Source organism: Petromyzon marinus, chromosome 62, assembly GCF_048934315.1.
Source record: "Petromyzon marinus isolate PM22_M1 ecotype Great Lakes invasive population chromosome 62, UKy_Petmar_22M1.pri1.0, whole genome shotgun sequence".
Lineage (NCBI taxonomy): Eukaryota > Metazoa > Chordata > Hyperoartia > Petromyzontiformes > Petromyzontidae > Petromyzon > Petromyzon marinus.
In genome coordinates, this window is record NC_133728.1 from 4,222,538 (window position 1) to 4,250,288 (window position 27,751).

A 27,751-nucleotide genomic window follows, 5' to 3' on the forward strand; every position below is an offset into this window, starting at 1 on the left:
TTCGATTCCCGCTCACGGCCAACACCAGTGACGATTATCTGAACCGGTCCCGGGCCTCCCCTAGGTCGACTCAGCCTCAAATGAGTACCTGGTGCGGTGTGTAAACATCGCCACTAGGGAGACAAAGGCGGTCGGGCGTGGTGCTGGCCACCCACCCCCTCGTGTACCGTTCCGGCCTTCATAGGTGCTCGCTAACAGCACTTGCCCCTACAGTCTGTTAAGGCTATATGGGGGATCTTTGTTTGTGTGTCCCTGTCTGCGTGTGTCTCTGTCTGCATCCCTGTGGGGAGCGGTAGTGCCGTGGAATGCGCGCTGCGCTATGAACCCGGCCAACACACGATAATTTGAACCGATCCTGAGGCCTCCCCTGGGTCCACTCGGCCTTAAACGAGTACCTGGTGCGGTGCGCAGCAGACATCACCACTGTGAAGGCAAAGGCGTCCGACGGCACTTGCCCCAGCAGTTCTGTTGCAGGCTGCACGGGAGGAACCTTTGTCTGTGCCTGCGTGCGTGCGTGCGTCCAGGTGGGAGGCCACCTGACCGGGGGCGACATCTACGCCGTGGTCTTTGAGAACTCGCTCATCAAGCACAGGCTCATGGTGCCGCCACGGGCACGCGGCACCGTCAGCTACATCGCCCCCGCCGGCTCCTACGACACCTCCGTGAGACGCACGCACACGCGCGCATGGACACACACATGCACGGACAAGCACACACATGGACACACACATGCACGGACAAGCACACACACACACACATGCACGTACACACACACACATGGACACACACATGCACGGACAAGCACACACACACACATGGACGCACACATGCACGTACACACACACACATGGACGCACACACGCACGGACACACACACACATGGACACACACATGCACGGACAAGCACACACACACACACATGGACACACACATGCACGGACACGCACGCGCACGCACACACGCACACACACATGCACGGACACGCACGCACAGGGACTAAGATCCCGCGTGTAGCCTTAACAGATTTTTTTGGGAAAAGGGGTTCATTGGCCTTTTCCTCGCCTCCCGTCTTCCCACCATGTCCCCCCCCACTTCTCCCCACTGTATCCCCTCCCCCACTCCCCCCCCCCCCCACTACTCCGTATCCCCCCCCCCCCGGTCAGGACGTGGTGCTGGAGCTGGAGTTTGAGGGCGTCAAGGAGAAGCACACCATGGTGCAGGTGTGGCCGGTGCGGCAGGTGCGCCCCGTCGCAGAGAAGCTGCCCGCCAACAACCCACTGCTCACCGGGCAGCGCGTGCTGGACGCACTCTTCCCGTACGCCCGCCCGCTCGCTCACCCGCTCGCTCACCCGCTCGCTCGCTCACCCGCTCGCTCGCCCGCTCGCTCACCCGCTCGCTCACCCGCTCGCTCACCCGCTCGCTCACCCGCTCGCTCGCTCACCCGCTCGCTCACCCGCTCGCTCACCCGCTTGCTCGCCCGCTCGATCACCCGCTCGATCGCCCGCTCGCTCACCCCCTCGCTCACCCCCTCGCTCACCCGCTCGCTCACCCGCTCGCTCACCCCTCGTGACTCGCACTCAACCCGCTGCTCACCGGCCACCGCGTGCTGGACGCACTCTTCCCGTACGCTCGCCCGCTCAATCGCCCGCCCGCTCGCTCGCTCACCCCTCGTCGCCCATAGTCACCCATAGATGTGGTGGTTGATGTAATGGATGTGTTGGTTGCAGTGGTGTTTACGGTGGTGGTGGTGATGGTGGTGGTGGTTCATGTAATGGTTGTGACGGTTGATGTAATGGTTGTGGGTAGTTCACGTGTTGGTATTGGTGGTTGATGTAATGGTTGTTGTGGTTGGTGGCGGTGGTTGTGGTGCTTTTTGGTTGTTGTGGTTGATGCAATGGTGGTTAACGTAATGGTCGTGGCGGCGGTTTGCTGTCCGTGGCGGTGGCGGTGACAGCTGCGTGCAGGGCGGCACCACGGCGATCCCCGGCGCGTTTGGCTGCGGCAAGACGGTGATCTCGCAGTCGCTCTCCAAGTTCTCCAACAGCGACGTCATCATCTACGTGGGCTGCGGAGAGCGCGGGAACGAGATGTCTGAGGTGCTGCGGGACTTCCCCGAGGTGAGCGGCGTGCCCGGCGGGGGGCTCACCGCGACACGGTCCGCACGTGGTTCCGTCATGGCCGCGCCAGAGAGCTCGACATGGCCGGGCCGGTGGTTTGGTTCGTCGTGACGACACTGCAGAGATCCAGTGATGACGATGGTAGTGCTGGTGATGATGACGACGATGGTAGTGATGGTGATGACGACGACGATGGTAGTGATGGTGATGATGACCATGGTAGCGATGGTGATGATGACGACGATGACGACGACGGTAGTGGTGATGATAACGACGATGGTAGTGATGGTGATGATGACCATGGTAGCGATGATAGCGATGACGACGGTGCCGATGATGACCACGGTAGTCATGACGACGGTGCCGATGATGACCACCGTAGTCATGACGACGGTCCTGATGACGACCATGGCTGTGATGACGACGGTGCCGATGATGGCCATGCCAGTGATGACGACGGTGCCGATGATGACCACGGTAGTCATGACGACGGTCCTGATGACGACCATGGCTGTGATGACGACGGTGCCGATGATGGCCATGGTCGCGATGACTAGCGATGACGACGGTGCCGATGATGACCACGGTAGTCATGACGACGGTCCTGATGACGACCATGGCAGTGACGATGACGGTGCCGATGATGGCCATGGTAGCGATGCCAGCGATGACGACGGTGCCGATGATGACCATGCTGACGACGACGACGACGATGTTGCCGTAGTTGACCATGGAAGTGGACGGCAAGGAGGAGTCGATCATGAAGAGGACGGCGCTGGTGGCCAACACCTCCAACATGCCGGTGGCGGCGCGAGAGGCCTCCATCTACACCGGTGAGAGACGCACGCACGCACAAAGGTCCCCCGGGTAGCCTTCAAACACACCGCCGGGGCAAGTGCTGCTACCGAGCAGCGCCTACCATGACCGTCTGTGTCTCCGTGTGTCTCCGTGTGTCTCTGTGCGTAGGCACCACGCTGTCCGAGTGTTTAATGACTGAATGTCTCTGTGTCTCTCTGTGTCTCCGTGTGTCTCCGTGTGTCTCTGTGCGTAGGCACCACGCTGTCCGAGTGTTTAATGACTGAATGTCTCTGTGTCTCTCTGCGTCTCCGTGTGTCTCTGTGTGTCTCCGTGCGTAGGCGTCACTCTGTCCGAGTATTTCCCTGACTGAGTGTCTCTGTGTCTCTCCGAGTGTCTCTGTGTCTCCGTGTGTGTCTCCGTGCGTAGGCATCACGCTGTCCGAGTATTTAATGGCTGAGCGTCTCTCTGTCTCTGTGTCTCCGTGTGTGTCCGTGTGTCTCTGTGTCTATGAGTGTCTCCATGTGTCTCTATGTGTGTCCCTGCGTAGGCATCACGCTGTCCGAGTATTTCCCTGACCGAGTGTCTCTGTGTCTCCGTGTGTCTCCGTGTGTCTCCGTGTGTCTCCGTGCGTAGGCATCACGCTGTCCGAGTATTTAATGGCTGAGCGTCTTTCTGTCTCTGTGTCTCCATGTGTGTCCGTGTGTCTCTGTGTCTACGGGTGTCTCCGTGTGTCTCCGTGTGTGTCCGTGTGTCTCTGTGTCTCCGTGTGTCTCCGTGTGTGTCTCCGTGTGTGTCTCCATGCGTAGGTATCACGCTGTCCGAGTATTTCCCTGACCGAGTGTCTCTGTGTCTCCGTGTGTCTCCGTGTGTCTCCGTGTGTGTCTCCGTGCGTGTCTCCGTGTGTGTCTCTGTGCGTAGGCATCACGCTGTCCGAGTATTTCCGTGACATGGGCTACAACGTGAGCATGATGGCCGACTCCACGTCCCGCTGGGCTGAAGCCTTGAGAGAGATTTCAGGACGACTCGCGGAGATGCCTGCCGGTGACGGACGCACGCACTGACACACACACACGTACACACACACACACACACGTACACACACACACACTGGTACACACACACGCACACACATGTACACACACACACGTACACACACTGGTACACACACTGGTACACACGCACACACACGCACACACACGCACACACACTGACACAACAACAACAACAACCGCCATTCGCCACTAAGTGGCGGTGACATCACCACGACGCTTGTGCCAGGCTATGTGCACCCTGAGGCCACGTGAAGTGTCGAACGCCCGCTGGCAGGAGGTCACGGGGCAGACCCAGGTGCCACGGGTCGACTGACCGAGATGACTGGCTGATGCACCACCTGTGCCCCCTACTGTGCCAACCTGCTGTGCTTTAGCCACCCGGCGCTCCGCTCGTTGTTCTGAGCGTCGCTCCTCCGTCCTCCGTTGTTGTTGGAGGGCGACTGCCTCCAACTGCTCAGTAGCATCCTTCACGAGCCTCCTCTACAGAGGCCGATCTTGACACCGCTGGTACCAGTCATCGGCAAGTCCACTCAGCTCCACGTCCTCCTGTACCACATCACTCCATCTCTTCTCTAGCCCGTGCCGCGCCCGCTTAGCCCCCTCAATCCGGCCAAACAAAAGCTGTTTCGGCATGCGGTGGCTGGGCATGCGGGCTACATGACCCAGCCAACGCAGCCTTGCCTGCCGGAGGAGCTCAAATACGCACACGCACACACTCACACACGCAAACACATAACGCAAACACACGTAAACACACACACGTAAACTCACACACACGCAAACACACACGCAAACACACACGCAAACACACACGCAAGCACACACGCACAAACATATGCAAATGCACACACGCACGCATACACACACGCACACACGCTGACACACACACACACGTGCACGGGCTAACACATACGCAAATACACACGCACGCACACAAGCACACACATGCACAAACGCGCACGTACATACACACATGGAAATAAACACGCACGTGCTGACACACACACATCCACACGGGCTGACACGCGCAGGCTGACACACACACACACGCACACAAAAACAGAGATTACCCGTATAGCCTGAACAGACTGTTGGGGCAAGCGCTGTTAGCGAGCACCTATGAAGGCTGGCACGGCACACAAGGGGGTGGGTGGCCAGCACTTTGCCCGGCCGCCTTTGTCTCCCCAGTGGCGATATTTACACACCGCACCAGGTACTCATTTGAGGCTGAGTCGACTTAGGGGAGGCCTAGGACTGACTCGGATATTCGTCACCGGTGTTGGCCGTGAGCGGGAATCGAACTCGGTTCGCCAGGTTCCTAATGCCAGCGTAGCGCTCACCACTCACTACATCACTGCTCCCCAACCAATACACTCACTCAAAGCACTTGCCCCAACAGTGTGTTTGAGGCTGCACGGGGGACCTTTGCCTTTGTGTGTGCGAGCAGACAGTGGCTACCCCGCGTATCTGGGTGCGCGTCTCGCCTCCTTCTACGAACGCGCCGGGCGCGTCAAGTGCCTGGGCAACCCGGAGAGGGAGGGCAGTGTGAGCATCGTGGGAGCGTGGGTGACACACGCTCGCTCGCCCTCACACTCACTCACACACTCACTCGCTCTCACACTCGCTCACTCTCACACTCACTCACACACTCACTCACACTCACTCACTCACTCTCACTCACACGCTCGCTCACACTCACACTCACTCACACACTCGCTCACACACTCGCTCACTCTCGCTCACTCTCACTCACTCTCACTCACTCTCACTCTCGCTCGCTCTCACTCACTCTCACTCACTCACACACTCGCTCATACACTCGCTCACTCACTCTCACACTCACTCACACACTCACTCATACACTCGCTCACTCTCGCTCACTCTCGCTCACTCTCACACTCACTCACACACTCGCTCACTCTCGCTCACTCTCACTCACTCTCACTCACTCTCACTCGCTCATACACTCACTCATACACTCACTCATACACTCACTAATACACTCACTCACGCTCGCTCACACTCACTCACTCATGCACTCACTCACTCTCACTCACTCATACACGCACTCTCTCTCGCTCACACTCACTTATTCACTCTCTCTCGCTCACACTCACTCGCTCTCGCTCACACTCACTCTCGCTCGCTCACTCATACTCATACACTCATACAGTCATTCACTCTCTCTCGCTCACACTCATTCACACTCTCTCACACTCACTCACTCTCGCTCGCTCACACTCACTCTCTCTCGCTCTCATTCACTTACACTCACTCACGCTCTCACTCACACTCACACACTAACATTCACTCAAACTGACTCAATCGCACTCACTCATACACTCGCTCACTCTCACTTACTCACACTCACCCTCGCTCGCTCACTCGCACTCACTCAAGCTCGCTCACACTCACTCTCACTGACTTAATCACACTAACTCATACACTCACTCTCGCTCGTTCACACTCACTCACTCTCGCTCGCTCACTCACACTCACTCGCTAAATCTCACACACTTACTCTCACTTGCTAACACTCACTTAATCTCACACACTCACGCACTCTCGCTCGCTCACTCACTCGCTCGCACACTCGCTAATGCTCTCACTCATACACCCACTCATAGTCTCACTCGCTTGCACTCTCGCTCACTCGCACACACACTGACTCACTCACAAAGATCACCCGTGTAGCCTTAACACACTGTTGGGGCAAGTGCTGTTAACCGAGCACCTATGAAGGCCGGCGCACAGCACACGAGGGGGTGGGTGGCCAACACCACGCCCGGCCGCCTTTGTCTCCCCAGTGGCGATGTTTACACACCGCACCAAGGAACTCATTTGAGGCCGAGTCGACGTAGAGGAGGCCCAGGGCCGGTTCAGGTAACCGTCACCGGTGTTTTACCGTGAGCGGGAATCGAACCCGGGTCGCCAGGTTCGTAGCGCTAACCGCTACACTACACATGTACACACACACACACACACGCGTGCAATACGCGCTGTACACCTGCGTGTGCGTGCGTGCGTGCGCGTGCGTGTGCAGTGTGTCCCCTCCAGGTGGTGACTTTTCAGACCCCGTTACGTCAGCCACCCTGGGTATCGTACAGGTACGTGTACGCGAGTGACCGAGTGCGTGCATGCGTGCGTGCTTTCCCAGTGTGGGAGCGGCAGTGCAACGGTTATCGCCCTCTGCGCTACGAACCCGGCGACACGAGTTTGATTGCCACACTGAGCTCTACACGGCCCGACTCTGTAAAGTGAAAAATAGTTTGTCAGCTTTTACCTGGGTTCGCATCGGCCATACGAGAGAAGGAGGGGATGGGAGTGAGCAATCCAGAATAAGATTCAGCTTGACGCCCGTGGGAAGAATTTGTGTCGGGCCTCCAGATTCTGGAATGTTGTCCGTAGCAGCGTGGATCGCCATCTGGCCTCTTGCTTACCAGGTGAGGCCCCCGCTGAGCAAAGCGGGTCTTTTCCAGAGGCAACCTGGCTATCACAAATGACAGCTCAACGAAGTGGCTCATCGTCACCGTCGTGTGGAAATTCATAGCAGCCAAATACTCCAAATGACGCGTGACGTTGATTGGTCAACGTGGAGTGAAAAGCTGGAGGCCCCGGAGAAATATCCCAGAGAGAGACGCAAACTCCAAATATACAGCAGCAGGCGTCAGGGTCGAGATCGAACCCACGACTTCCTGTACACCAGGCGAGGTAGTTAACATCTCCTAGCCACCGTGATGATGATGATGATGAGAGAGACACGCAAACTCCAAATAGACAGCAGCAGGTGTCAGGGTCGGGATCTCAACCCACGACCTCCTGTAGACCAGGCGAGGTAGTTAACATCTCCTAGCCACCGTGATGATGATGATGATGATGAGAGAGACACGCAAACTCCAAATATACAGCAGCAGCAGCAGGCGTCAGGGTCGGGATCTCAACCCACGACCTCCTGCGTACCAGGCGATGGAGATGACATCTCGCCACCGCGCCGGCCAATGACGTGCCTCCTATACCTCCCGCTCCCACCCCCGGCCCCCCTCCCACACCCCCTCCCTCCCTCGCCCCCCAGGTGTTCTGGGGTCTGGACAAGAAGCTGGCTCAGCGTAAACACTTCCCATCTGTGAACTGGCTCATCAGCTACAGCAAGTACATGCGGGCCCTGGACGAGTACTACGATCGACACTTCCCCGAGTTCGTGCCGCTGCGCTCCAAGGCGCGCGAGATTCTGCAGGAGGAGGAGGACCTGGCCGAGATCGTGCAGCTCGTGGGGAAGGTGAGCGCCACGGCGCCATAGCCACCGTCACACCGCACCGTCACACCGCACCGTCACACCGTCACACCAGACCGTCGCACCGTCGCACCGTCGCACGACACCATCACACCGCACCGTCACACCGCACCGTCACACCGTCACACCGCACCGTCACACCGTCGCACCGTCGCACGACACCATCACACCGCACCGTCACACCGCACCGTCACACTGCACCGTCACACCGCACCGTCACACCGTCACACCGCACCGTCACACCGCACCGTCACACCGTCACACCGCACCGTCGCACGACACCGTCACACCGCACCGTTACACCGGACCGTCACACCGGACCGTCACACCGCACCGTCACACCGTCACACCGCACCGTCACACCGTCGCACCGTCGCACGACACCATCACACCGCACCGTCACACCGCACCGTCACACCGCACCGTCACACCGCACCGTCACACCGTCACACCGCACCGTCACACCGCACCGTCACACCGTCACACCGCACCGTCGCACGACACCGTCACACCGCACCGTCACACCGGACCGTCACACCGGACCGTCACACCGGACCGTCACACCGCACCGTCACACCGCACCGTCACACCGCACCGTCACACCGCACCGTCGCACGACACCGTCACACCGCACCGTCACACCGGACCGTCGCACTATCACACCGGACCGTCGCACCGGACCGTCGCACAACACCATCACACCGGACCGTCACACCGGACCGTCACACCGCACCGTCACACCGCACCGTCACACCGTCACACCGCACCGTCACACCGCACCGTCACACCGTCACACCGCACCGTCGCACGACACCGTCACACCGCACCGTTACACCGGACCGTCACACCGGACCGTCACACCGCACCGTCACACCGTCGCACCGTCACACCGTCGCACCGTCGCACGACACCATCACACCGCACCGTCACACCGCACCGTCACACCGCACCGTCACACCGCACCGTCACACCGTCACACCGCACCGTCACACCGCACCGTCACACCGTCACACCGCACCGTCGCACGACACCGTCACACCGCACCGTTACACCGGACCGTCACACCGGACCGTCACACCGGACCGTCACACCGCACCGTCACACCGCACCGTCACACCGCACCGTCACACCGCACCGTCGCACGACACCGTCACACCGCACCGTCACACCGGACCGTCGCACTATCACACCGGACCGTCGCACCGGACCGTCGCACAACACCATCACACCGGACCGTCACACCGGACCGTCACACCGCACCGTCACACCGCACCGTCACACCGTCACACCGCACCGTCACACCGCACCGTCACACCGTCACACCGCACCGTCGCACGACACTGTCACACCGCACCGTTATACCGGACCGTCACACCGGACCGTCACACCGCACCGTCACACCGTCACACCGCACCGTCACACCGTCGCACCGCACCGTCACACCGCACCGTCACACCGTCACACCGCACCGTCGCACGACACCGTCACACCGCACCGTTACACCGGACCGTCACACCGGACCGTCACACCGGACCGTCACACCGGACCGTCACACCGCACCGTCACACCGCACCGTCACACCGCACCGTCACACCGCACCGTAACGGCCGTGTCGTTCTGGATGACCACGGCCGCACCCGACTGGAGAGTTTTTAATTTTGCATTTGGGCGTCAGGGCTTTGTGGTGAGCTTCACCGGAAGGTGAACAGCCAGGGATTCCGACCCCGGCACACGATGCCCGTTGTTACCGTGCAGGGTCACCAGGGATTCAATCGGGTGTCCGGGTCCCCCCCCCTCCCCCCCGAGTGTCTCTCTCGGAGGTGGTTCGTAATGGCCGAGTGTCGCCCTGCCGGAGGAGCTCTACCCCCCCCGCCGCTGAGAGCCATGTTCGCGGTCCGTGCTTCAGCGCAACCGGGGATTGAACTGGGGTGTCCGGTGTCTCTCTCGGGGGGGGGGGGGGGGGGCCTTCTGCTAGGCTGTAGCCCGACAGTTCCCCATCGACTTGATCCGCTTTGTAACCAGGTGAGAGAGGGACCCCCCACCACCAGGGTGGGATAGGCGAGTCTCATTTGCACGAGTGACCCTTGTGCGTGCCTGTGTTTGTTCGTGCGCGTGTGCTGCACGTGTTTGTGTGTGCGACGATGGTGGCACTACGTCCACCACCATCGCCACCATCGCCACCGCCACCACCACCACCTGCAACCACCACTGCAACCGCCACCATCACGACCGCCGCCACCACTAACCACAACTACCACCATCGCCACCACCGCCACCACCACCTGCAACCACCACTGCAACCGCCACCATCACGACCGCCGCCACCACTAACCACAACTACCACCATCGCCACCATCGCCACCGCCACCACCACCTGCAACCACCACTGCAACCGCCACCATCACGACCGCCGCCACCACTAACCACAACTACCACCATCGCCACCGCCACCACCACCTGCAACCACCACTGCAACCGCCACCATCACGACCGCCGCCACCACTAACCACAACTACCACCATCGCCACCATCGCCACCACCACCTGCAACCACCACTGCAACCGCCACCATCACGACCGCCGCCACCACTAACCACAACTACCACCATCGCCGCCACCGCCGCCGCCACCACCACCTGCAACCACCACTGCAACCGCCACCATCACGACCGCCGCCACCACTAACCACAACTACCACCATCGCCACCGCCACCACCACCTGCAACCACCACTGCAACCGCCACCATCACGACCGCCGCCACCACTAACCACAACTACCACCATCGCCATCATCGCCACCACCGCCACCACCGACCGTGGCGAGCAGAGCTCTCTGGCGGAGACGGACAAGATCACGCTGGAGGTGGCCAAGCTGATCAAGGACGACTTCCTGCAGCAGAACGGCTACACGCCGTACGACCGCTTCTGCCCCTTCTACAAGACGGTGGGCATGCTCTCCAACATGATCGCCTTCTACGACATGGCACGCCACGCCGTGGAGACCACGGCGCAGAGCGACAACAAGATCACCTGGGCGGTCATTCGCGAGAACATGAACGAAATCCTGTACCGCCTCACCTCCATGAAGTTCAAGGTGCGTGCGTGTGCGTGTGTCTGTGTGTGTGTGTCCGTGCGTGCGTGCGGTAGTGTAGTAGCGGTTAGCGCTACGCTGCGCTATGAAACTGGCGCCCCCGGTTCGATTCCCGCTCACGGCCAACACCAAGTGACGATTATCTGAACCGGTCCCGGGCCTCCCCTAGGTCGACTCAGCCTCAAATGAGTATCTGATGCAGTGGTGTGTAAAAACATCGCCACTAGGGGAGACAAAGGCGGCCGGGCGTGCTGCTGGCCACCCGCCCCCGCGTGTGCCGTGCCGGCCTTCATAGGCGCTGCTCGCTAACAGCACTTGCCCCAACAGTCTGTTAAGGCTATATGGGAGATCTTTGTGTCTATGCGTGTGTGACTGTCAGTGTGTGTGTGTGTGGGGAGTGGTAATGGTTCGTGCGGTGCGCTGCGAATCCAGCGACCAGAGTTCGATTCCCGCTGGTGGTCAACACCGCTAACGATTATCCTGGGCCTCCCCTAGGTCGACTCGGCCTCAAATGAGCACCTGGTGTAGCGGTGTGTAGTAAACATCGCCATGGGGGAGACAAAGGCGGCCGGGCGTGGTGCTGGCCACCCACCCCCCTCGTGTGCCGTGCCAACAATCTGTTACGGGCTATCCCGTGGATCTTTGCCTCCTGTGTATGTGTATCTGTGTGTACACGTGTCTATGTGTGTTGTACCCGTGTGTACAGGCGAGCGAGTACTGGGTGACATTGAGCTCGCCGACTGATCCGTTAAGGCTACACGGGTGGGGGATCTTTGTTCTTGTCTTTGCAGGACCCACAAGAAGGAGAGGCTAAGATCAAAGAGGATTATGCCAAGCTGTACGATGACATGCAGACAGCCTTCCGTGGCTTAGAAGATTAAACACGCACGCACGTATTACACACATGTACACGCGCACGTATACACATTCGCACGCAAGTACACACATGTACACACGCACGTACACGCATTCACGCGCGCATTAAAATATATGTTCACAGATACACATTCACACGCGAGCACGCAAACACAGCCGCAATGGTTTCACAATCGCACACGCACAGCGATACGGTTTAGACTGCATAACGCTTTGTAGCGCAAAACTAACACAATTACGATCTGCGCCATCAAAATTAAGAGATGAATATATAACGAGAACACACAGGAAAAATAATGATAAAGTGAGAGTAAGGAAATTAAATATATGTATATGTTGCAACCGTGCATTTGCCTGCAGTAAATTTTAGTCACGTTTTACGATTGTGTAGATGTGAGCTTCACACCCTCCCCCGGAGGGTAGGAGGAGGACCACCCCCCCCCCCTCGTGTACACACTCCCGCGGTGTGTGTGTGTGACCGCGCACGGATCGCGATACACACCCAGCACGATCCTGCGGCTGTGCTGGATGTCCCCGTTCCTTCATTCCAACGCGTCTCCTGTCCCCTGTGTCACCTCTCTCCCACGTGGGTGGTGTGTCTCACGCTCCCCACCCTCCGCCACGTGTCTCGCTCCCTCGGTTGTTACGCGGCTGTCATCGGTTAGGGCTCGTCGACCCTGTGCGGGTCCCACTCTTAAGCCGTTCGCCCCCCCCCGGGGAGGGGATGGATGTTCGTACGTACGTACGGACGTTGAACTTTAGTGCCGGTACCTAGTTGGCCAGCCGCGGCTCGTCGGAGATGCCGGGTAGGGGGAGGACGGAAGGACGACGAACTTAAACACGAAAAGGCCGTGCTGGAGAAATAAGTCGTCAATCTGGCCGATGATTTAAAAGCGCCCGTGGCTCCCTGTGGCTTCCTCGCTATCGAAATTGAAGAGCGTTCCCCGGACGGGGCCCCCCGCAAAGAAGGGCAACCTGAAAGCGCCGAGCGACGCGGTCGCCGCCTTTGTTCGACGGGTTGGCCAAAAGCCGCCGCTGCGGGGGCGACCGGAGTTTGCCTGATGGTCGGCGCTCCTTGATTTGTCACTCATTGTCGCGGGCCGTGGGTGCGGACGGCCTCCGTACGTTCGAGTCTCGCGCCGGCACGTAACGTGGCCAACCGCGGCCGATCGGGGGTGCCGGGAAAGGGGGAGGGCGGAAGGACGACGAACCTGAACGCAAAAAGCAGTTCCGAAGAAATGGGTTCGCAATCCGGACGATGATTTTAACGGTGCGCGTGGTTCGCCAAACATGGAAATCGAACAGCGTTTCAGGCGGCCCGCAGCGAAGGAAAGGGGGTCGAGAGATGTCATTTGTCGTCGTGGTTGTGGTGGTGGTGTCTTTGAGATGGTCCAAGGCAGCTCGGTTTCCCCCCCCCCCACCCCTCTTCCCCTCCGTGTTTTGAGAATTTCCGTCAATAAACGTCTATCCTCCCCTCCAGGAGTCTACAGAGTTGTCCGTGGGCGTCCCATCGACCGCCCGCGTTGTTTCGGGCGTTGGGCCCGCTGCTGCTGTGAATGTTCCACGCTTGAGCTGGGCCAGCTCGCTTCTGATAAAGAAACTTTTAGCTCGGCGGGCTTCATTGCCCTGTCGTGAAGCCGACACGCGGTGGCCTATGCCCAGGCTTGGATCCTGAGGCTGGAGCTCCGTCCCCTCTCCTCGTGCCGTCTCCTTTTATACCTCCCAAGCCTCCCTTGGAAGCTTCCATCAACCCCACTCCCTTTGGCCGGCAATCCTGAGCCTTCCCCAACCAACGGTTTGCGCTCCTAGTGAGGGATTAGCGTGATTGTTAATGTGAGAACTTAGAAGGCACGGAAGTGGCTATGTTAATGTGAGGGATTAGCATGATGTAATGTGAGATATTAGCATGATATTAATGTAAGAACAAAGAGTGGTGCAATCCAAAGGCATGAGAGTGCAATCCAAGTGACATGTGAGCATGAGAGTGTGATCCAAAGGACATGTGAGCATGAGAGTGCAATCCAAAGGACATGTGAGCATGAGAGTGCGATCCAAAGGACATGTGAGCATGAGAGTGCAATACAAAGGACATGTGAGCATGAGAGATCTAAGAGAGTGGCTTAGAGAGAGAGAGACACACACATAGAGTCGGAAATAACAGCTGACAGGCAGGTAGGATGGAAGCTAGCTAAGTTTCCAGCTGTCCCAACGGCGTCCTGCAAGTCCGCCTTTTGTTGTAACCTTTCAAATATTTCCTCCAATACATTTCGATATTCGTCTCGCCACCAATCGCCGTGGACGTAACGGCGCAAACAAAAAAAAATTCAATTTTTTTTTTAAAACTCAAATTCGCCACGTTAACCCAATTTCGGGGACGTACCGGTGACGTCACGGCTCGCCGCTCTAGGATGACGTCACGAGCCCAACATTTAAAAAAAGCGAACGCCGCGGTTTGTCCGGGAACCCGCCGTGATGCCGTGACGTCACATTGTTCATTCAACTCAGCTTACGCAGCGTGCTGCGTGACGTAATCGAGGCGGTATGCAAACGAGATATACGCGACGATGATGCGACGTCACGTACGGTTGGCGTGACGTCACGCTGTTCATTCAAGGAGCTCAAATGACTCGCCGGGAGCGTGTGCCGTGACGTAATTGCCGCGGTATGCAAATGAAATATACGCGACGATGATGTGACGTCACGCACGCAGTGTACGTACTCGTCGGGAGCGTGTGCCGTGACGTAATCAACGCGGTATGCAAATGAGATTTCCTCGACGGTGAGATGACGTCACGCCCCCTGTTGGCGGGACGGAATGACGGGACCCTGAAAGATGTCTTCCTTCGTGACCGAGGTTCTCGTTTCGGCGGGCAAACTGGAGAAGGAGGATTTATCGACGAAAATCAGCAAACTCTCTCGGCGCGTCGACGATGTCAAGGTGGGAACATTGTTGTCGTTAATTTCCCCCTACCAAAAAAAATATTTTAAAATAATAATAAGTAGGCCTCTGTCAGTGTCATCGGACTCACCGGCCTCGGATAGATGCAGCCGCCTCGCCGGGGTGCAGAGAACCCGGCGAGAGATTTATGGAAGAGGGGGGGGGGTGGCCCGTGACTCGGTCTCCCTCAGGTAAATATATTTTTTTACACAAAATTAATGCCGTTAAAGTATCTCGTCTCCGTTGTTATTCACGCCTCACGTTGACGGTTAGGTGTCGTGTGCTACAGTGATAGCCGAGTCGCGTCTGAAAAATCAGCTCAGGGGGTTTTACCTGATAAAGTAAAAGTGGTCCAGTTTTAATCGTGTATTGTTTAAAATGATTTGTTAACCTCTCCTAGCTTCCTTGGAATCTTGGCATCTCCGTCCTCAACTAAACCGACTCGATTCAAAACATCCCCCTCTACCCCTTTATCAGTGCCCCTACCTTATTGCAGACCAATTCACACCTTATTTGACTCACCCCGTGCCTCTTATAAATCCCACAAAGTACCGTAAGAAGGGAGGAACACAAACGAATAGACAATCACCACTACTACACTCACCACTACTACACTCACCACTAGTACACTCAACCACCCACTCACCCACCCACACACTCACCCACACACTCATACCTGTCAACCACTTATCAGTGGCTAACTTACTACAGACCAATTCAGCCCTCAATGGTCACCCCGTGCCCTTATTAATCTCAACCTACATCCTACAAAGTCCCATCACAAGGGAGAAATACAATCTACGTGACTTTACCGAATAGAACCAAAGAGTATGGATCCTTGCAGTCACGAAAGCTTCAAATCTAGAAAAGAAATAAATAAAATGTTGCCCGTATTGAAACGGCTGTACACCGTGTGGACCTGAAAACTCAATTTCCCTGCACAAGAATAAGGGTTACACCGTATGAGTTGACAGGTGTGTAAAAAAAAATCACTAAAGTTGGACCACAGCGATACACTGCAACGCTCCTGCTCCTGACCCGGTTGTTATCTGGGCTTGACCACCTGAATGTGAAATTGGAGTCGTTCTGCATCTACGTCAGCAGCCGTACGAAAGTGTGAATGTAATTTTACAACATAAGTGCTCTTCTTTGGTTCTTTCGGTAAAGTCACGTAGAATGAGAATAAAATAATAAATTGATAAAATAAAATAACACAGTCTCGTCCCTTCACCTGATGACGGCCACTTGTGTTGTGGCCGAAACGTCGTGAGAATATTATTGTGTTATTTTATTTTATCAATTTATTATTTTATTCTCATTCTACATGACTTTACCGAAAGAACCAAAGAAGATGAATCATTGCAGTCACGAAAGCTTTAAATCGAAACATAATTGCTCTCATTAAGTTTTTTGTTGTGGAAGATCAGTAATGGTTTTGATGCCGTCTGCCGACCTGGTCGAGTCACCCTTTGATAAAGAGCTTCTCAGCTCATCGGCTTTCCTTACTCGGTGGGCAATAAACTTGCCCATTCTGATGTACCTCCGAGAGAGAGAGAGACCAAAAAAAAGACAAATATTCCCCGTGTAGCCTTAACAGATTGTTAGGGTAAGTGCTGTTAGCGAGCACCTATGAAGGCCGGAACGGTACACGAGGAGGTGGGTGGCCAGCACCACGACCAACCGCCTTTGTCTCCCCAGTGGCAATGTTTACACACTGCACCAGGTACTCATGTGAGGCTGAGTCGACCTAGGGGAGGCACAGGACCGGTTCAGATAATCGTCACTGGTGATGGGACCGTGAGCGAGAATCGAACACGGGTTGATGGGTTCATAGCGCAACGTGCTAACTGCTTCACTACTGAGGGAGACACACACACGACACACAGATAATTTCACATACAGATGATTACACACTGCAACAGGTACTCATTTGAGGCTGAATCGACCTAGGGGAGGCCCAGAACCGGTTCAGATAATCGTCACTGGTGTTGGCCGTGAGCGGAAATCAAAATCCGGGTCGCCGGGTTCATAGTGCAGCGTAGCGCTAACCACTACACCACCGAGAGAGAGCAAAGACACACACCCACAGATGGCAGGGCTCAAAATCCCGACCTCACTTGTGCCCACTCAGCGTCTCTTAACGTGACCGTTAAGCTGTACTCCACATTAATATTCATTTACCATTCATTCCGCCGCAGATTCATTCAATCTCGTGACAGCTGTAACAGGATCCTGTTACAGCTGTAACAGGATAGAAAGCTCGTTTGTTCGTCTGTACCTCAGTTCGGTTGTCCTCGTGAGGGTTATGGTGGCAGCGGTAGCGTGTTGAGTAGTGGTGGTTCACACCTCCCTTTCCCTGGCGACGGACTCCAGCACTACATTACTATACACTACACTCTAGACTACTATACACTACTACACTACTATACACTACTATACGCTATACACTACTATACACTACTATACGCTATACACTACTATACGCTATACACTACTACACTACACTATACACAACTACACTACACTCTACACTACTATACACTACTACACTACTATACGCTATACACTACTACACTACACTACTACACTATACACTTACACTACTATACACAACTACACTACTATACACTACTATACTATACACTACACTACTATACACTACACACTACACTACTATACACTACTATACGCTATACACTACTACACTATACACTTACACTACTATACACAACTACACTATACACTACACTACTGTACACTATACACTACACGATTATACACTACTACACTATTATACGCTACACTATTATACACTACACTATACACTACTACACTATACACTGCTATACACACTCGAGCTCTTCCTGGGGAATTCTCAGGCGTTTCCAGGCCAGCCGAGCGACATCGTCCTGCCAGCAGCGTGTCCTTGACCAGTGAGGGGTGTGCCGGCATCCTTACCAAGGTGCCCGAACCACCTCAACTGGCTCGGTGTAACAGCGCGAGTCACCCGACCCACCTCTCTTTTAACGCGGCCCCTCGCGTTCTCCCCCGATGTCTGCGGGCCAGGGAGAGGTGTTCGACCTGGTGGCCAAAAAGTTCAAGACCTTCTCTCCCACCCTCGTCTCCTCCGAAGCCCTCGCCACCCAAGTGCAGGGCGTCTGCAATGACCTCGACTCCCTGCGAGCCAGAGTTCAGCAGCAGGTGAGTGCCGCGCGGCGAGTGAGCGGCGGAGCGGCGGTGCAGCGGTCAGCGCGGCGCCGCTGCTTGCGAACCCAGGCGAGCCGAGGTTCGATTCCCGCTCACGGCCAACGCCGGTGGCGGATATCTGAACCCGTCCCGGGCCTCCCCCTCGGTCGACTCGGCCTCAAACGAGTACCTGATGCGGTGGCGTGTAAAAACATCGCCTCGAGGGAGACAGAGGCGGTTGGGCGTGGCGTTGGCAAACCCACACCCCCCTCGTGTGCCGTGCCGGCCTTCATAGGTGGTGCTGCTACTCGCTAACAGCACTTGCCCCTACAGTCTGTTAAGGCTACACGGGGGGATTTTGAGTTTTTTGGAGAGTATTCCAGTTGTGGTGCAGTCTGTAACGTCGGCGCCGTGTTGAAAGCGTTGCATGGTGGTGGTGGCGGATATATGTGTGGATGTTGAGTACCAGGTGCAGTGTGTGTAAACATCGCCACTGGGGAGACAAAGGCGTGGTGCTGGTCACCCACCCCCTCGTGTGCCGTGCCGGCCTTCATAGGTGCTGCTACTCGCTAGCAGCACTTGCCATAACAGTCTGTTACAGGCTATTTGGGGGATCTTCGTTTTGTGTGTGCCTGCAGCTCAAATGCACGGTAGGGGGTCACAGCGGGTGCATCTGCCGGTCGTCATCTCATTCAGTCAACCCCACGGCACCTGGGTCTGTCCCCCGTGACCTCCTGCCAGCAGCGAGCCTCCGACAGTTCACGCGGCCTCGAGGCGCACCTAGCCTGGCACCGGCGCCACGTTGACGTCGCCGCCACTTGGCGGCGAACGGCAGTTGCGGTCGTTGCGTCTCGCCATCTCCCCGCGTGCGTGGCTAGGTGCGCGGGGAGGCTCACAACGCCATCACGGAATTCTCGAGCCTGCGGGAGCATCTGGAGAGCACCAACGCGGTGCTGTGCACGCTCAAGCAGCTGCACAAGGTAACGGTCCAAGTGCCTCCTGGCGCGGGTGGTACAACGGAAGCGGACTGCGACGGGATCGCCGATCCGGCTGATGCAGGTGTAATGGCAACTTGGAAGCACTTGCCTTGAGACGGCTTGTTTTATTAAGGAGCCGCGTGCTCACACTGGGAACAGACGGAGACCCTCACTGCAACAGCCCTGAGTCTCCCACGCATCTCCCTTATACACGGTCTGAGGCCACGCCCCCGTTCCCGAACCTTCTAGCTGGTTCTAGACCGCTCGCTCCACCAGCAGACTCCAACGTCCTCTTCCGTCACCTGGCCACGCTCTTATTCTCGATCATTCCCACAGCCACCAGTCCACTCGTACCGCAGCTGACTCCCCTGTCATTACCTCCCGTGGCCACCAGTCCACTCGCACTGCAGCTGACTCCCCTGTCATTACCTCCCGTGGCCACCAGTCCACTCGCACTGCAGGCCGACTCCCCTGTCATTACCTCCCGTGGCCACCAGTCCACTCACACCGTAGGTTGACTCGACTGTCATTATACAGGGACTCCTCTATTCGCGAACGAGTTAGGTTCCAGAGGTTTTTTTGTTCGTAAGTCCATTTGTTCATAAGTCCCAAATTTACTCCCGTCGATTCCAAACGCGTTGTGCGGCGTGGACACTAAACATACATGGGGGAATTGCTTTACAAGTTGCTAAATCTCCTGCAGACATAGATGCCACCGGTTCTTCATATTCTGAGGATGTAGATGCCACCGGTTCTTCACGTTCTGCAGAAGTAGATGCCACTGGTTCTTCACGTTCTGCAGATGTAGATGCCACTGGTTCTTCGCTTTCTGCAGATGTAGATGCCACTGGTTCTCCGCTTTCTGCAGATGTAGATGCCACTGGTTCTTCACGTTCTGTAGATGTCGATGCCACTGGTTCTTCACGTTCTGCAGATCTAGATGCCACTAGTTTTTCACGTTCTGCAGATGTAGATGCCACTGGTTCTTAACGTTCTGCGGATGTAAATGCCACTGGTTCTTCACGTTCTGCAGATGTAGATGCCACTGGTTCTTCATGTTCTGCAGATGTAGATGCCACTGATTCTTCACGTTCTGCGTATGTAGATGCCACTGGTTCTTCACGTTCTGCGGATGTAAATGCCACTGGTTCTTCACGTTCTGCAGATGTAGATGCCTTCACGTTCTGCAGATGTAGATGCCACTGGTTCTTCACGTTCTGCAGATGTAGATGCCGCTGGTTCTTCACGTTCTCTAGATGTAGATGCCACTGGTTCTTCACGTTCTGCAGATCTAGGTGCCACTAGTTCTTCACTTTCTGCAGATGTAGATGCCACTGGTTCTTTACGTTCTTTAGATATAGATGCCACTGGTTCTTCATGTTCTGCAGATGTAGTTGCCACTGGTTCTTCATGTTCTGCAGATGTAGATGCCACTGGTTCTTCATGTTCTGCAGATGTAGATGCCACTGATTTTTATCGTTCTGCGGATGTAGATGCCACTGGTTCTTCACGTTCTGCGGATGTAGATGCCACTGGTTCTTCACGTTCTGAAGATGTAGATGCCACTGGTTCTTCACGTTCTGCGGATGTAAATGCCACTGGTTCTTCACGTTCTGCAGATGTAGATGCCACTGGTTCTTCACGTTCTGCGGATGTAAATGCCACTGGTTCTTCACGTTCTGCAGATGTAGATGCCACTGGTTCTTCACCTTCTGCAGATGTAGATGCCACTGGTTTTTCACGTTCTGCAGATGTAGATGCCACTGGTTCTTCACGTTCTGCAGATGTAGATGCCACTGGTTCTTCACGTTCTGTAGAAGTAGATGCCGCTGGTTCTTCACGTTTTGTAGATGCCGCTGGTTCTTCACGTTCTGTAGATGTATATGCCACTGGTTCTTCACGTTCTGTAGAAGTAGATGCCGCTGGTTATTCACGTTCTGCAGATGTATATGCCACTGGTTCTTCACGTTCTGCAGATCTAGATGCCACTAGTTCTTCACTTTCTGCAGATGTAGATGCCACTGGTTCTTTACGTTCTTTAGATGTAGATGCCACTGGTTCTTCATGTTCTGCAGATGTAGTTGCCAGTGGTTCTTCACGTTCTGCAGATGTAGATGCCACTGGTTCTTCACGTTCTGCAGATGTAGATGCCACTGGTTCTTCACGTTCTGTAGAAGTAGATGCCGCTGGTTCTTCACGTTCTGTAAATGTAGATGCCGCTGGTTCTTCACGTTCTGTAGATGTAGATGCCACTGGTTCTTCACGTTCTGCGGATGTAAATGCCACTGGTTCTTCACGTTCTGCAGATGTAGATGCCACTGGTTCTTCATGTTCTGCAGATGTAGATGCCACTGATTCTTCACGTTCTGCGTATGTAGATGCCACTGGTTCTTCACGTTCTGCGGATGTAAATGCCACTGGTTCTTCACGTTCTGCAGATGTAGATGCCACTGGTTCTTCACGTTCTGCAGATGTAGATGCCACTGGTTCTTCACGTTCTGCAGATGTAGATGCCGCTGGTTCTTCACGTTCTCTAGATGTAGATGCCACTTGTTCTTCACGTTCTGCAGATCTAGGTGCCACTAGTTCTTCACTTTCTGCAGATGTAGATGCCACTGGTTCTTTACGTTCTTTAGATATAGATGGCACTGGTTCTTCATGTTCTGCAGATGTAGTTGCCACTGGTTCTTCATGTTCTGCAGATGTATATGCCACTGGTTCTTCACGTTCTGCAGATCTAGATGCCACTAGTTCTTCACTTTCTGCAGATGTAGATGCCACTGGTTCTTTACGTTCTTTAGATGTAGATGCCACTGGTTCTTCATGTTCTGCAGATGTAGTTGCCAGTGGTTCTTCACGTTCTGCAGATGTAGATGCCACTGGTTCTTCACGTTCTGCAGATGTAGATGCCACTGGTTCTTCACGTTCTGTAGAAGTAGATGCCGCTGGTTCTTCACGTTCTGTAAATGTAGATGCCGCTGGTTCTTCACGTTCTGTAGATGTAGATGCCACTGGTTCTTCACGTTCTGCGGATGTAAATGCCACTGGTTCTTCACGTTCTGCAGATGTAGATGCCACTGGTTCTTCATGTTCTGCAGATGTAGATGCCACTGATTCTTCACGTTCTGCGTATGTAGATGCCACTGGTTCTTCACGTTCTGCGGATGTAAATGCCACTGGTTCTTCACGTTCTGCAGATGTAGATGCCACTGGTTCTTCACGTTCTGCAGATGTAGATGCCACTGGTTCTTCACGTTCTGCAGATGTAGATGCCGCTGGTTCTTCACGTTCTCTAGATGTAGATGCCACTTGTTCTTCACGTTCTGCAGATCTAGGTGCCACTAGTTCTTCACTTTCTGCAGATGTAGATGCCACTGGTTCTTTACGTTCTTTAGATATAGATGGCACTGGTTCTTCATGTTCTGCAGATGTAGTTGCCACTGGTTCTTCATGTTCTGCAGATGTAGATGCCACTGGTTCTTCATGTTCTGCAGATGTAGATGCCACTGATTTTTAACGTTCTGCGGATGTAGATGCCACTGGTTCTTCACGTTCTGTGGATGTAGATGCCACTGGTTCTTCACGTTCTGAAGATGTAGATGCCACTGGTTCTTCACGTTCTGCGGATGTAAATGCCACTGGTTCTTCACGTTCTGCAGATGTAGATGCCACTGGTTCTTCACGTTCTGCGGATGTAAATGCCACTGGTTCTTCACGTTCTGCAGATGTAGATGCCACTGGTTCTTCACCTTCTGCAGATGTAGATGCCACTGGTTCTTCACGTTCTGCAGATGTAGATGCCACTGGTTCTTCACGTTCTGTAGAAGTAGATGCCGCTGGTTCTTCACGTTTTGTAGATGCCGCTGGTTCTTCACGTTCTGTAGATGTATATGCCACTGGTTCTTCACGTTCTGTAGAAGTAGATGCCGCTGGTTATTCACGTTCTGCAGATGTATATGCCACTGGTTCTTCACGTTCTGCAGATCTAGATGCCACTAGTTCTTCACTTTCTGCAGATGTAGATGCCACTGGTTCTTTACGTTCTTTAGATGTAGATGCCACTGGTTCTTCATGTTCTGCAGATGTAGTTGCCAGTGGTTCTTCACGTTCTGCAGATGTAGATGCCACTGGTTCTTCACGTTCTGCAGATGTAGATGCCACTGGTTCTTCACGTTCTGTAGAAGTAGATGCCGCTGGTTCTTCACGTTCTGTAAATGTAGATGCCGCTGGTTCTTTACGTTCTGTAGATGTAGATGCCACTGGTTCTTCACTTTCTGCAGATGTAGATGCCACTGGTTCTTCACGTTCTGCAGATGTAGATGCCACTGGTTCTTCATGTTCTGCAGATGTAGATGCCACTGATTTTTAACGTTCTGCGGATGTAGATGCCACTGGTTCTTCACGTTCTGCGGATGTAGATGCCACTGGTTCTTCACGTTCTGAAGATGTAGATGCCACTGGTTCTTCACGTTCTGCGGATGTAAATGCCACTGGTTCTTCACGTTCTGCAGATGTAGATGCCACTGGTTCTTCACGTTCTGCGGATGTAAATGCCACTGGTTCTTCACGTTCTGCAGATGTAGATGCCACTGGTTCTTCACCTTCTGCAGATGTAGATGCCACTGGTTCTTCACGTTCTGCAGATGTAGATGCCACACTGGTTCTTCACGTTCTGCAGATGTAGATGCCACTGGTTCTTCACGTTCTATAGATGTAGATGCCACTGGTTCTTCACGTTCTGTAGATGTAGATGCCACTGGTTCTTCACGTTCTGCGGATGTAGATGCCACTGGTTCTTCACGTTCTGCAGATGTAGATGCCACTGGTTCTTCACGTTCTGCAGATGTAGATGCCACTGGTTTTTCACGTTCTGCAGATGTAGATGCCGCTGGTTCTTCACGTTCTCTAGATGTAGATGCCACTGGTTTTTCACGTTCTGCAGATGTAGATGCCACTGGTTCTTCACGTTCTCTAGATGTAGATGCCACTGGTTCTTCACGTTCTGCAGATGTAGATGCCAAATTATAAAAGCACGATTTCTGTCGTAGCAACAAAGCCGGCCCGGTGCGACGTTCAGGCCTTAACGGCGCTTGTTTAAGGTTGCACGGGGGAATGTCTCGTGTTGTCTTGTCCTCGTGTGCGTGTTCCAGGTGTACCAGTGTCTGGAGGGCTCGAGAGAGGCATTGGGCGCTCATAAATATCTGCTGTCTGCAAGAAGACTCCTCAATGTAAGCACAGGTGGTTCACAATGGCCGTGTCATGGACACTGAGCCATGTGTCTCGGTTTGAGCCCTCGGTCTTCGATGCATCTCTGTTCCTTCTTCCTGTGTGTCTCTGTCTCCCCGTGTGTGTGTGTCTCTGTCTCCCCGTGTGTGTGTGTGTGTCTCTGTCTCCCCGTGTGTGTCTCTGTCTCCCCGTGTGTGTGTCTCTGTCTCCCCGTGTGTGTGTGTGTGTCTCTGTCTCCCCGTGTGTGTGTCTCTGTCTCCCCGTGTGTGTGTGTGTGTCTCTGTCTCCCCGTGTGTGTGTTTTTGTCTCCCCGTGTGTGTCTCTGTCTCCCCGTGTTTGTGTGTGTCTGTCTCCCCGTGTGTGTGTCTGTCTCCCCGTGTGTGTGTGTGTCTCTGTCTCCCCGTGTGTGTGTGTCTGTCTCCCCGTGTGTGTGTGTGTCTGTCTCCCCGTGTGTGTGTGTGTCTCTGTCTCCCCGTGTGTGTGTGTGTCTCTGTCTCCCCGTGTGTGTGTGTGTCTCTGTCTCCCCGTGTGTGTGTCTTTGTCTCCCCGTGTGTGTGTGTGTCTGTCTCCCCGTGTGTGTGTGTGTCTCTGTCTCCCCGTGTGTGTGTGTGTCTCTGTCTCCCCGTGTGTGTGTCTCTGTCTCCCCGTGTGTGTGTGTGTCTCTGTCTCCCCGTGTGTGTGTCTTTGTCTCCCCGTGTGTGTCTCTGTCTCCCCGTGTGTGTGTGTCTCTGTCTCCCCGTGTGTGTGTCTTTGTCTCCCCGTGTGTGTCTCTGTCTCCCCGTGTGTGTGTGTCTCTGTCTCCCCGTGTGTGTGTGTGTCTCTGTCTCCCCGTGTGTGTGTGTCTCTGTCTCCCCATGTGTGTGTCTCTGTCTCCCCGTGTGTGTGTCTCTGTCTCCCCGTGTGTGTGTCTGTCTCCTCGTGTGTGTGTCTCTGTCTCCCCGTGTGTGTCTGTCTCCCCGTGTGTGTCTCTGTCTCCCCGTGTGTGTGTGTGTCTCTGTCTCCCCGTGTGTGTGTGTGTGTCTCTGTCTCCCCGTGTGTGTGTCTCTGTCTCCCCGTGTGTGTGTGTGTGTGTGTCTCTGTCTCCCCGTGTGTGTGTCTTTGTCTCCCCGTGTGTGTCTCTGTCTCCCCGTGTTTGTGTGTGTCTGTCTCCCCGTGTGTGTGTCTGTCTCCCCGTGTGTGTGTGTGTCTCTGTCTCCCCGTGTGTGTGTGTCTGTCTCCCCGTGTGTGTGTGTGTCTGTCTCCCCGTGTGTGTGTGTGTCTCTGTCTCCCCGTGTGTGTGTGTGTCTCTGTCTCCCCGTGTGTGTGTGTGTCTCTGTCTCCTCGTGTGTGTGTCTTTGTCTCCCCGTGTGTGTGTGTGTCTGTCTCCCCGTGTGTGTGTGTGTCTGTCTCCCCGTGTGTGTGTGTGTCTCTGTCTCCCCGTGTGTGTGTGTGTCTCTGTCTCCCCGTGTGTGTGTGTGTCTCTGTCTCCCCGTGTGTGTGTCTCTGTCTCCCCGTGTGTGTGTGTGTGTCTCTGTCTCCCCGTGTGTGTGTCTTTGTCTCCCCGTGTGTGTCTCTGTCTCCCCGTGTGTGTGTGTCTCTGTCTCCCCGTGTGTTTTTCTTTGTCTCCCCGTGTGTGTCTCTGTCTCCCCGTGTGTGTGTGTCTCTGTCTCCCCGTGTGTGTGTCTCTGTCTCCCCGTGTGTGTGTCTGTCTCCTCGTGTGTGTGTCTCTGTCTCCCCGTGTGTGTCTGTCTCCCCGTGTGTGTCTCTGTCTCCCCGTGTGTGTGTGTGTCTCTGTCTCCCCGTGTGTGTCTCTGTCTCCCCGTGTGTGTGTGTGTGTGTCTGTCTCCCCGTGTGTGTGTGTGTGTCTCTGTCTGCCCGTGTGTCTGTATCTGCCTCTGTGCCTTCCCGTGTCTCAGGGCCAGCACGTCGTGCTGCGTGTGCTGGATGATCCGTATGTCACCCTGTGTCTCTGTGCGTCCCAGTGTCTCTCTCCGTGCGTCCCTGTGTCTCTCTCCGTGCGTCCCTGTGTCTCTCTCCGTGCGTCCCTGTGTCTCTCTCCGTGCGTCCCTGTGTCTCTCTCCGTGCGTCCCCGCGTCTCTCTCCGTGCGTCCCTGTGTCTCTCTGTGCGTCCCCGCGTCTCTCTCCGTGCGTTCCTGTGTCTCTCTGTGCGTCCCTGTGTCTCTCTCCATGCGTCCCCGTGTCTCTCTCCGTGCGTCCCTGTGTCTCTCTGTGCGTCCCTGTGTCTCTCTCCGTGCGTCCCCGCGTCTCTCTTCGTGCGTCCCTGTGTCTCTCTCCGTGCGTCCCCGTGTCTCTCTCCGTGCGTCCCTGTGTCTCTCTCCGTGCGTCCCCGCGTCTCTCTCCGTGCGTCCCTGTGTCTCTCTCCGTGCGTCCCCGCGTCTCTCTCCATGCGTCCCCGTGTCTCTCTCTGTGCGTCCCCGCGTCTCTGTCCCTGCGTTCCCCATGCATCCCCGCGTTTCTGTCCGTGCGTTTCCCCCGTGTCTCTCAGGGCCAGCGTGCCGCGCTGCGCCTGCAGGAGGACCTGGGCAGGGACGTGCGGCTGCTGGCGGTCGTGCAGTCTGAGCTGGTGACGCAGCGAGAGAACCTCATCAACCACCTCAACGATGAGTGGAGGCAACGCGTCGTGTGGGCCGTGCCTCCCGGCAAGGGTGCGTGTGTCGGTGGGGTGGGTGAGGGTGGGGTAGGTGGGTAAGGGTTTGTGGGTAGGTGAGGGTGGGGTAGGTGGGTAGGTGAGGGTGGGGTAGGTGGGTAGGTGAGGGTGGGGTAGGTGGGTAAGGGTTTGTGGGTAGGTGAGGGTGGGGTAGGTGGGTAGGTGAGGGTGGGGTAGGTGGGTAGGTGAGGGTGGGTATGTGGGTAGGTGAGGGTGGGGTAGGTGGGTAGGTGAGGGTGGGTATGTGGATAGGTGAGGGTGGGGTAGGTGGGTAGGTGAGGGTGGGGTAGGGGGGTAGGTGAGGGTGGGGTAGGTGGGTAGGTGACGGTGGGGTAGGTGAGGGTGGGGTAGGTGGGTAGGTGGGTAGGTGAGGGTGGGGTAGGTGGGTAGGTGAGCGTGGGTATGTGGGTAGGTGAGGGTGGATTTGTGGATAGGTGAGGGTGGTGGACTTGTGGGATGAGTGTGGATGGGTGAGTGAGTGTGGGCGGGTGAGCGAGTGTAGGTGAGCGAGTGTGGGCGGGCGAGCGAGTAAGTCAGTGGACGAGCGAGTGAG

The 27,751-nt window shown here is 55.6% G+C and overlaps 2 protein-coding genes across 4 annotated transcripts in view; both read left to right on the forward strand.

Annotated features, from left to right (window-relative positions):
• The window catches only part of ATP6V1A (ATPase H+ transporting V1 subunit A), a 36,008-nt gene extending 22,307 nt beyond the window's left edge, over window positions 1-13,701 (forward strand). For all 3 annotated transcript variants that reach the window (XM_032977225.2, XM_076053689.1, XM_032977226.2), the window contains exons 6-15: window positions 525-662; window positions 1,164-1,315; window positions 1,955-2,117; window positions 2,842-2,950; window positions 3,834-3,956; window positions 5,415-5,529; window positions 7,011-7,074; window positions 8,040-8,243; window positions 11,085-11,351; window positions 12,140-13,701. In XM_032977225.2, the coding sequence (XP_032833116.1) occupies window positions 525-662; window positions 1,164-1,315; window positions 1,955-2,117; window positions 2,842-2,950; window positions 3,834-3,956; window positions 5,415-5,529; window positions 7,011-7,074; window positions 8,040-8,243; window positions 11,085-11,351; window positions 12,140-12,229 (1,425 nt within the window). In that variant the 3' untranslated portion in view covers window positions 12,230-13,701. The remainder of the gene's footprint in view (window positions 1-524; window positions 663-1,163; window positions 1,316-1,954; window positions 2,118-2,841; window positions 2,951-3,833; window positions 3,957-5,414; window positions 5,530-7,010; window positions 7,075-8,039; window positions 8,244-11,084; window positions 11,352-12,139) is intronic.
• Window positions 13,702-14,984: 1,283 nt separating this feature from the next.
• The window catches only part of ZW10 (zw10 kinetochore protein), a 33,790-nt gene continuing 21,023 nt past the window's right edge, over window positions 14,985-27,751 (forward strand). Inside the window, exons 1-5 of the mRNA XM_076053688.1 lie at window positions 14,985-15,162; window positions 18,229-18,363; window positions 19,227-19,328; window positions 24,476-24,553; window positions 27,037-27,196. Of these exons, the coding sequence (XP_075909803.1) occupies window positions 15,058-15,162; window positions 18,229-18,363; window positions 19,227-19,328; window positions 24,476-24,553; window positions 27,037-27,196 (580 nt within the window). The 5' untranslated portion in view covers window positions 14,985-15,057. The remainder of the gene's footprint in view (window positions 15,163-18,228; window positions 18,364-19,226; window positions 19,329-24,475; window positions 24,554-27,036; window positions 27,197-27,751) is intronic.